We start from the raw sequence: 11,519 nt of genomic DNA on the forward strand, positions 1-11,519 counted from the left end.
ACGTTATGCATTTGTTTATGTCAACACCACGCGACTGCACTGTTATTTCTATGAAATAGAATGTAGGGACTGTATGTAGTCGCTCTCCTAGATATGGTTCAGTATTTTACAAACATTATTCAGAACAGGACATCTTAGAGACTGTAAAAGATACGCGGCATGCCAATCACTACAAAAGCATACAGAAATTAATGATCCCCATTTTCTGACAAAATTTCATATAATTTTGAACCTAATAATACTGCGTTATCATCTATATATTATCAATCTACCATGGAGTATTATTTTTATCGATCGTATTGTATGTACTACAATCGCGCCCTAGGTCATGGAACTCAAAGGAATCCGGCACTATACGGACGACCCAACTGTAGTACAAACTGGGTTCAAGTTTACTTCATCATGCAATTAGGTATACTTCAGAAAAAAAACTTATTTTAAAATAAATTGTTTATTTGGATGTTAAAATGAATTAAGATTAGTTATTATAAGTGTCATGGAACTTAAAAAATAACATTCTTCTTAATTGTGAGCCACTTCAGCATTCAGTCAGAACGGGGTACATACATATTTCAATAATAGCTATCACCTGAAGGAGTAGCAGGAGCCTCTCTGTCATATCGTTACACATTTTTATGGAAAATACGAAAAGTCTTCGGGTATTGCTTATTCTTGAGGTAAATAGCCTGGTATGGATTTTCAGAACCGTTCTTTTACCGGTTTCTCAATTTCGCGATTCACCGTTTCCCATTCCACTTGATTCTGTGATTTTCTTTCTGTAAGTAAAGTAGAATATTTACTCAACAAAATCCGAATTACGATAGTGAAGTATATACATATATTTTAACAATTAAATGCATTTTTTAAATATATTTCATTAAATATTATATATTTATTTCCGAAATGCGATTAGTGATCTAACTATTTTAGATTTAATATTTTGAAACAGATAGAGTAACGCCATTAAATTCTCAATCATCATTTTTTTTATGAATAGTCTTGTTTAACTGATTTCAAAAATACATTAGATGACAACAATTTTAAAATTACTTATATTTAATCAACTCAACTCAGATAAAACGAGCATTTTATCGATTCAATTTCTTCACCGTAAGGAAACAACTTTGGCACTAGGTTGACCACTAACCATACGACAACAAACAACAAACAAACCGTAAGGGACAATTAAATCATATATTTAAAAAAAAAATAGTAAACTGTTTTTTTACTTACTACAATTCTTTTCAGGAATACAAATGCCATTAGCATCTCTGAGATAGTCATTTTTACACACGCAAGCTGGTAGATAGCAGTTCATGTCAATCGATGGACACGATTTTACAGTATTTAAATCTTCGCAGCTCTTGAAACAGTACATCAGGGAACATTTGGTATATTGCTCATTTTCTGGGCATTCTGAAATAAATAATATTGGATTAAATTAATGGTTTATGAAACATACATTTAAAACATTTTGTATTTGGTCTGAGTGTATATCACTGCAGATCACAAGATCTTAATTAAATCTCGGGTTTAATTAAATTTTTCGTAACATTTATAAAAGTGCTATCGGTGTTTTATAATTTAAATATCTATCAATGGAGTTTGGGCACGTGCCCAGTATATCACAACAGGCTCGGTCAATATACATGGGACTAAAGTTATTAATAAAATGTGGGTGCATCACCTTAATCTTCGAAAATTACTGGTAAAATGGTTTTGTAAATGAATTTAGTAGATTAAAGTATAACAAACAAAAACTTACTCATCGGTTCAGGTTCATTCGGAGACGGTAAAGCAAAGCTTACCGCGAATATGAACAAGGAAACTAACAATACTCGATAAGCCATGATGTTTGCTTCACAACGTTTTAGCAAATAATGCCTTGGCTATCAAAATTCTGTATTTTATACAGTACTTATGAGTCAGACTTATATATTTTAAGCTAATTCCAGTTAAAGTTCGGAGTTTAAGGAAGATAAGAATAAAGGCAGTATTTTATATAGTTAGGAAGTTAGGTACTCAATATGTTGCAAAACATTGACCCCGTGTCTAAGACCAGCAATGTGAAAGACTAAACGAGAGGGTAATATTACAGAAAATACAGTATTTCATTCATAGATATTTTTGATATTGTTGATACGAACCAAACTTGCAACTTCTTATTTCGGGTGGAGATATTTCAGAGTGACAGTAAAGCGTTACATTTTATTTTACATGCATACAAACCAATAATGTCACTGCGGTAGTCGATATGCAGACATTGTTTCTTAAGCCTAAATAGTATTTTCTAACTTGCAAAATGCTACGAGGGTAATTGGTATAAAAATATTCTCAATATTAGCCCGGAGTTCAACAAAATGCCCGGTTTATAACTCGTCCCCTATTCCATAGTGCTAACATTGCAATTAATAAATGCGGGTTAATTTCACATACCTCTGGTTACACTTTCGTTTCCTAGGCGTCCTGTTATGTAAGTAAACATTAAAATGCATCGCATCTTCTTATTATAGAAGATGAAGTTTATAGTTACCTATTATAGAAAATATGGCATATGTCGGAAGAGCAAAAAACTGATTTCAATTTTCTGTCTAATAATTGATTTAATTCAATCATCTGATTTGAAGAGTTACTTTCGATTTTTTAATACGTCTTGTATATTTTAGATAAGTAGCAGGTATAGTAATAACTAAGAACATATGGCAAGGTAATAAATTGTTCCCATGCCAAAATAACGGACCAACAGTCGAGCATATGTTTTCTGAATAATTGATTCCACGAATATTTTGTACGTCATACAAATAGCCTTTTGTTATCGGGATGATGAAATAAAACGATATATTTTTTGTATTATGATTTATTTATTCGATGTTTACGTATTGTTCATTGTTTTGTCGCCCGTTGAACCGATTTTCTATGCTGAAAAAGAAATACAAGTAATTATGTCAAGGTGTAAAAATAAATGCCATCAAAAACATTCTGTAAAAACCTCAAGTCTCGCCGTAAAAAGTTGTGAGATCTATATAATACCAAGTCGTTTAATCTATTTAGTCTCTACTTAAAGGAACTTCTGTCTTAAGTTATTACGTATGTTATTATCATGCCAATTTAAAAAAAAGTACCTCTAAAACAAATAGACCGACCTGGCCATCGCATGATTTGATTATTAGTATGTATCACACTACACAGCACGACAAGAAGTTAATGGTCCCGAAATGTTTATGGCGAATTTGTGTTTTCTTGCGATGACCAAGTCGATCTATTTGTTTTAAAGGTATTTTTTTTTCTTTGAGTTTTGAGTTGTCTTTCTTTGAGTATGTAATCTAGTTTGTTTATATATCTAAATTGATTTTATAAAGGTTTATTTCTGGGCCGTCGCCATAATTTTCATTACAAAAAGGTTTTTTTGTGAAACATACTCCGTCAGTGCAACAACCACGAGTAGCGCGATTTCCTACACTCAATTCGATTAAATAGGGATCATTTGACATTTAAAATCATTATAAAATCTGTCTTGTTTGAGCAATAATGTAAATCTACAGTTTAACATACATACATACATGTGATCTACAAATAATTTATGGTAGGTATGGTTGTGAAAGTCGCCCTGAAAATAGTAGACTATTCTTGGTAAACGAGTAGTCAATTTAACAGGATTAAATAGGATCTTACATTATTTCTAAGTGGTATATTCCATTTTAGGAACATAAGAATAATAATACTTACAGCACTTATCAGAGGGCACACAGACTCCTTCAGAATTCCTGAGGTAGCCAGCTGAGCACAAGCAAGCCGGTTTGTAGCAACCTGCAGCTATTGATGGACAAGGTGGGAAATTCTTCAAGTCTGCACACGTCTTGAAGCATTGTTCTAGAGAACACTTGTAGTATTCTTCATGTTCGGGGCAGTCTGAAATAAGAAAAAAATGTATTATTAATTTTTTAAATACACCACTCATATGTTGGCGAACAGTCCAAATCGTTCTGCAAAGCCGTAGATTACGTGGGTATTTGCCCAACTAGCACACAAGCGCTATAAGAAGCTGTACAATGGCCGGTTAAAGGATTTTTATAACGCCTTAGGCTCCTTAGTAAGAAGTATAGTGGTTCTATAAGCGGCTACAGAGCTCTTGTAGCGTCAAATAGGCCCATACTGTCCAGCTTATAGCTCGACATTGGATCTACAGTGGTCGTAAATAGTAATTATAATAGTACGTAGTATAGTAGTAATACAGGAGCGCTAAAATAAGATGAAGGTGGTATAATCGCGCTACAAGAGCTTTTTCGCAGCTTCGTGGCACTTACCAGCTGTTGTACAGAGGTGGTTAGCGCCACGAGCGTTCGAAAAAGCTCTTGCAGCGCGATTATACCACCTTTACCTTATTTTAGCGCTACTGTGTAACGGTTATAAATGCTAACGCTCTAAATTAGTAATATAGTCGGTTTATTATGGTGTAAACTAAATATATTTTTTTAAAATGAATCATCAGTGACAAATGAGGAGACATTTTATTTTTACGGATTGGATTATTAAAATAACAAGTTAAGTAGTCTATCGCTTTTATTTCTTTGTGTACGTGATATGAAAGTGCGAGTTCAAGTTTGCTGTCAATATATATGTATATAATCGTCAATATTTTCATGCGCCCTCAAAATATTCAGTTTTAAGTGCAAAAATTATATAGATATGTGGATTTGGAAATTGTATTTTGAACATAAATAAGACTTTGAGGGTTACAGATAATTTAATTAGGGTTATAGGTAATAAAAAATGATTTTAATTATGTTAACGTTACCAGGCTATAGATTTATATGATCTTCAAAAGATCGTAATAACCTCAAAAACTATGTTTACCAAATGCTATAATGTCGTCTCGATCAAGCAGCTCTCAGAGTTGGTTACATCTGCTCTAGCGCCTTAAGCTGTACAAAGGCTCTAGTGTTTGCTGTTGTAGACGTCAAGGTTTTGCAGTTGTGGCATAGGAGTGCTTCAATATAACTGTTTTGGTCGCACACCAGCATTTTACTCGTACTTTTAGGGGTCAGTCGTTGAATATTAAAATAGTATTTTATTTTATTTTATTTTATTTTATTTTATTTTATTTTATTTTATTTTATTTTATTTTATTTTATTTTATTTTATTTTATTTTATTTTATTTTATTTTATTTTATTTTATTTTATTTTATTTTATTTTATTTTATTTTATTTTATTTTATTTTATTTTATTTTATTTTATTTTATTTTATTTTATTTTATTTTATTTTATTTTATTTTATTTTATTTTATTTTATTTTATTTCATTTCATTTTGTTTTATTTTTTTTTTTTTATTTTTTTTTTCTTTAAAAACAGTTGACAGACTGAACCACCACTGCACCTATGTAAATATATTATGATAATAATTTTAAGCTTTAGTATAAAGGTATATTACTCGGTTATAGCGCTTTAGGTGCTTAACATAATTCTGTAATCCCCATGGCTGTAAAAATGTTTCGAATGATACCTTATACATCTATTTGCCGTACAGAAGCCATATAAATATCTGATATAACGCTCAAGGCGCTATTAAAGACCTACGCAACTCTTTTATAGATGAGTAATACACTAGCCCTAAAAAAATCTGTTATAGAACCTAAGGCATTACAAAAAGCTTATTTACGCTCTTGAGCGCTATAAGCGCAACGCATAACTCCGTTTAAACTCCTTTATCTCCTAAATTCCCCTTATACAGTTTACGGTGTTATAGAAGATTCCATTAACTCAGTTATACTTCCCTAGGCTGTCTAGCGATGCAATTACATGCTCATATATCACTATAAGTCATTAGTTTCCTACTAAACGGCTACTGTCCCGCCTAGCTGTTAAAGGGTTTTTTTAATAGCTAGTATACAACTTATAGAGAATTGTACAGCATTTGAACGACTCTTATGCAACTATCAGGCTGTATAACGACTGTATAAGCAGCTTGTGTGCTAGTTGGGTGATGTTTATTCATATTGCGTAATTGTTGACTTCGAAACTTAACAATATTGGGTAATTAGCCTTAATATATTTTTTTGTTTATTTTACTATGTCGCTTGTACTAGTTGAAATAAAATGGAGCAAAAACGTACGAACGTACAGAACAAAATGAAATTTTATCCAAATGTGTACATTTGGTTACATAAATGTCAATTTATAAGTCTAATGATGAGTTTAACCAGTTATTATCTTATTGTTTCACGAGGATCTCCGTCCGGAATGAGGTTGGAAATCGGTTATGATTCCAACACTCTGACCAAACATAGAAATCCATTTACACAAAACATAAGTTCCGCTTAGTCAATAACAAGACAATAACATTAAAATTATCAATGGAAACGTAAATGTATTGCATACACCTTTGCCTATATCTTCGGGTACAACAGCCTCGATATTATGTATGTATTATGAAAATATATAAAGACACTTCTTACCTAATGGTTTCTCATCAACAGGCGTAGCAACAGCATACGCTATAACAACCACGAACAAGGAAATAACCACACGAGAAACCATGTTGATCGCTACACAACTTATTTACAAATAATGCCTCAACAACACAACACCTCGGTTTTATAAACTAGTCGTTTGACTAGTCGTTAGATGAGTCAACGACTACGACTAGTTAGAATACAACGTGAGAAATAATTATACAGGATCTGTTTGTACTGACGTTGTAAAAATAAACTTTGGTAATTTGTTTGTCTGTACAAGTACAGTGATGAGTAAAAATGTGGTAACACTGTCGTTTTCAATCGTTATTTCTTGCTATATGATATATTCATTATATAACTTACAAGATTGCTATTAATCAACAATAAATTCACAATTATTGTCCAAGCATCTTGAAGTTAGAATAGTGGTAAATTTACTATTTTCGCAGATAAAAAAACCCTTGAAAGTGCGACAGTGAGCTCATGTTTTGCTTATGTCTGTACCTGTACTGTAAATTAATGTTTTAAGCATATAATTATAACATCTGTTGTCCATGTATGCACATAACTACCATTATTATTACTGAAGTCAAAAGTGTTTGCATGTGTTCTGTTATCCTTATTTGGTTGGTATTTAAATAAATTTACATTTAAATACAAACCGACCGTTAGATACTCATTGCTTGCTTCAACGGTGAAAGAAATCATTGTAAAGACTTTCCAGACTGTCAAGTGTCAGTCTAGAAAGTTTCTTAAACCGTTAAGAAGAATTCATAGTGTTGGATATAAAGTAATAGAAATTTATTTCAAGACACGTGAAGAAAACACTACTATAATCCGGAAAAGGCTGTAGGTTGCGGATATTTATACCACAGGCAAAATGTGAATAAAATCCTAATACAAATTATTTGATCTTCTTAGGTTTTTTTATACATATGATGATGTATGCAGTCAACGAACTTTAGAAGTCTAGACTCAATCAGACAAGTATTAAAAATTTTAGTAGAACATTTTCAAAACAATATTATTTTACTATAATAAACCATTTTTACAATCGTAATAAAAACACTCTGTATTATTCCTTGCTACAATAACAGTCTCTTCAAAAACACCATCAAATTAAACTGAAATTGATCATCTCACACCCTACTATTACAGCTTGATTTAAATTCGGAAACGAAAGGCCACGCATTCAATCACATCTGCATACAAAAACATGGCATCGAAAATGAACCACTTGCGAGGAACGTTCATTTACCGCACAATTGAGACCTTCAACGTAAAATGTATGATAATGATGATATTTCACACGTCAACACACACGTATATTGAACTAGCACCCTCGGGAATGTTTTTGTGCCGTTTTTTATACACCTACATATAAACAACGGTCCATTAGTGAAATGATATTCCTCTTAATGTGTCCATGGGGCGACAAATTGTAGCATATGGACGGTGGATGCTGGTTCACTGGAAGAGCTATGACGTAAACTTACAAAAAGAATACATTGGCAATTACATCATTATTCTTGTGCCGTGCCTTGAAAAAGGACAGCAAGAAGTTTCAAGCCTTTTTAATTTAACATCAATAAACTTACTATATATACAAATAGATAAAAAATAAATAAAAGAAACAAGTATTAAAATAGAAAAAAGAAAAAAAAAACATGGGAAGCGCACTACGCGTCGTAGTACTCTTCCACATCGCTATCAATCGGGAACGTTCCCAGAATGCTGGCAGCATTGCCACGTTGTATGGCAATGCTCAATCTTTGTCCCAAGAAAATGCCAGCATCCGCATTAAGCCTTTTTAATTGCAGTATTATCATGTCTGCTCGGACTACGGATGCCATGAAATTAAAAAAAATAATGTTAAATAAAAATAATAACATTAAACATAAATATACTGGGTTAATAATCGTCTTTGGTACATTTTTTTTTGTTGAATCAAAATAATGAGTTATTAGGCAACATATTTTTTCCGTCCTGTAACATAACAAAAAAAAACACGGCACACACAGCATTTGGACTTCGTAATGTACAATTATTAATTTTACTCACCCTATTTTTTTAGTTGACCGGGTACTTCTAGCATAACATTTTATAAGATCGTCATAACACTAATGGATTTGCTGAAGAAATTGCGAAGTGATACCTAAGATTCTACATTACTGTGTCATCACTCCAAGATTGCAACTTTTTCTTCGACAATATGGTTTTCGTTTTATTACAGCGACGTAAAAGAGAGCTGTAAAATTTAGCTCAAAATATCGTAACCTGTTACGTTTATTACTGTAGAAACAGTAGATGTACCATATAGGTACCTCAAGTTTTTATCGTTTGAAAAGAAAGGATTTAAATGTATTGATTTATTTTAGTTATTGCATTGATATATGTATTTTATAGTTACGCAAAAGTGTACGCTGTGAAAAATAGAATAAATAAACTTATTACCCTTTTATTTTTTAGTCTCTAGTGTAATAGTGGGCTATTGCCATCTGTGGGGCACATACCCGGGAAATTTCGAATTGCATTATACTTGACCCGAGAAAAGGTAACATACGGGCTTTTGGGGTTTTTTTGTTTAATTGGAATTAAACCCAGGTCATCATGTTCAGTCTATTATACTTCCGTCTAGACCACAGAGGCATTAATGTACTAAATTTGAATCTAAAGCATTAATCAGAACAACGTGTTGTCTACGTGAAGGATAATATTCATGCCATCAAAAACATTCTGTAAAAACCTCAAGTCTCGCCGTAAAAAGTTGTGAGATCGATATAATACCAAGTCGATTAATCTATTTAGTCTCTACTTAAAGGACCTTCTGTCTTAAGTTATCACGTATGTTATTATCATGCCAATTTAAAAAATATACCTTTAAAACAAATAGACCGACCTGGCCATCGCATGATTTAATTTATTAGTATGTATCACACTACACAGCACGACGAGAAGTTAATGCTCCTGAAATGTTAATGGCGAATTTGTGTTTTCTTGCGATGACCAAGTCGATCTAATTGTTTTAAAGGTATTTTTTTTTAAATTGGCATGATAATAACATACGTAATAACTTAAGACAGAAGGTCCTTTAAGTAGAGACTAAATAGATTAATCGACTTGGTATTATATCGATCTCACAACTTTTTACGGCGAGACTTGAGGTTTTTACAGAATGTTTTTGATGGCATCTCACTTCTTTTTGTAGAGCGAACATAAGTCCAATTTGTATGGAAAGACGTTTTTTTTTCATAATTCAACATATTTCCTATGGGAATGTTGTTCAGTTTCATGGGCTAAACACCTTTATCCACCCTATACCCCCTCCCCCGTTATGTCTCATATAGTAGGTACCTATTTACACCTATTTATTTTATTTTCTACTGTAATAATAATTCATTAACTGCAAATGTAACCTTGTAATCTTATACATTTATATGGGATTACAAAGTTATTGTTGCAGTTGGTGTATTTAGAAAACTGGACCGAAATTAGAAAATATTAAAATTTTCCCATGATTAAGACACTAAACCCTATTTGTATTCTAAATTTGAAGCTTCTAAGTCTGCTAGAAGTACCTTAGACTTTTGATGATCGGTGAGTCAGTGAGTCAGTGAATCAGTGAGTGACAAAATTCAAAATTTTAACAAGTTGTCATTCCTAAACTACTGGTTCTAATTGACTGAAATTTTAAATATACCGTGTTTATACAATGACTAATTAGTTGCCGAAAATCCAGGCTTCTTGTTTTATCCACAACGAAATTATAGGGGTGTCAAAAATAGCCCGAATTGCTTCGAGAAAAGGATGTTACGGCCGTGCCGCTTTTTTTTTGCTCGACTTGCGGGGGCACTTCCGTGCCCCCAGATAACAGCGGATTATCTGTTACATACATTATGTAAAGACTAGTCCATATTACATCGTCAAGCGACGCGAGCTTTGGCAGAGAGTGGGCCAAAACCTTAAGGAATTATTATATTATTTTCCGAAGTTCAGAATCTCTAGCCAACCAAAGCAAAACAAAATAGCTATCAAATTCACACCAGAATCTCTAATAAACGAATAAACTACTGAATGGATAATGACGAATGATAAACGAAGAGGTAGTTTATATTTTATAACCTGGTTTAATCTATAGGATAATTTAAGCTTAAAACTAGCATTCATATATTCTTAGAATTTTATTTGTGAAGTTTTATTATAAAGCATTTTTACTGCACTACCTTTTTACGGACGGATTACCAAGTTTGAGTCCCTCTATATATCCATCTAGTCAAAATTAATCAACATTTTTAATCAAGATCTATATAATAATATAAATCTTATCTGACGATGTAAAATCAATCCTTAATGAAGTAAACAAATCAAACAAGTTCCGGGACAGTCCCACGACTCAGATGTTATTAAATAATTTAATAATCCTTTGATCATACATCTCGGTAAAAAAAACTACCATAATCAAGTAGTACGTCTGAACCAGTTCGTAATTAACCGATCGTGAGCTATGTTGCTAACTCGAGTTGTTTTTACAATATTATGCTGATTATATACGGAAACTGTGTGGTTGGATATGAAAATATAAGATAGAGTTAATTTGGTGATTGATGGTACAAATTATTATAATATTTGAATTTGAATATATGAGTGGGTATGTTTGTGTTTCTGTCACGTCAAACTGCTGAAGCGTTTGAAGACTTTGACTTCTGGTAGCGTTTGTCGTAGGTAAGGTCAAAGATTTAGTATTAACAGAAATGATTCCTCATTATAATTAACAACTCCATGAAGTTATCAGCGTATAAACTAATTATACCAATGATATGTAAACAAAATATGGGAAACCCCAATTAATTATAAAGAAACTTATCATAGGTCACCTTATCATGGGACCTAAAAGAGATATCTTTAAAATAACTGGAAGTTACTCTTATGACCCTGAAAATCAATAATAATAACATCAAGAGGTTATCATAACGGGAACTTTTTTCTAAATGTATGTAAAACGTTTTAATGATAACCTTTAAACGTTTCTCATAATATACATGATCGTTTTTACTAAATAGCAAC

At 32.2% G+C, this 11,519-nt stretch overlaps 1 protein-coding gene across 2 annotated transcripts; it reads right to left on the reverse strand.

The window, feature by feature from the left end:
* Positions 1 to 442: 442 nt before the first annotated feature.
* LOC142976368 (venom serine protease inhibitor-like) lies at positions 443 to 6,615 on the reverse strand. 2 transcript variants are annotated; one of them, XM_076119652.1, is made up of 4 exons: positions 6,456 to 6,615; positions 3,727 to 3,909; positions 1,766 to 2,919; positions 1,234 to 1,416 (listed from the first exon to the last, which is right to left on the reverse strand). In XM_076119652.1, the coding sequence occupies exons 1-3, from the start codon at positions 6,535 to 6,537 to the stop codon at positions 2,915 to 2,917; spliced, it is 270 nt and encodes an 89-aa protein (XP_075975767.1). In that variant the 5' UTR covers positions 6,538 to 6,615; the 3' UTR covers positions 1,234 to 1,416; positions 1,766 to 2,914. The 2 variants fall into 2 exon arrangements, with proteins under 2 accessions (XP_075975766.1, XP_075975767.1); XM_076119651.1 differs by lacking the exons at positions 3,727 to 3,909; positions 6,456 to 6,615 and adding an exon at positions 443 to 776 and having other exon boundaries at positions 1,766 to 1,916.
* Positions 6,616 to 11,519: the final 4,904 nt, after the last annotated feature.

The sequence above is a fragment of the Anticarsia gemmatalis genome, chromosome 11, assembly GCF_050436995.1.
Source record: "Anticarsia gemmatalis isolate Benzon Research Colony breed Stoneville strain chromosome 11, ilAntGemm2 primary, whole genome shotgun sequence".
NCBI lineage: Eukaryota > Metazoa > Arthropoda > Insecta > Lepidoptera > Erebidae > Anticarsia > Anticarsia gemmatalis.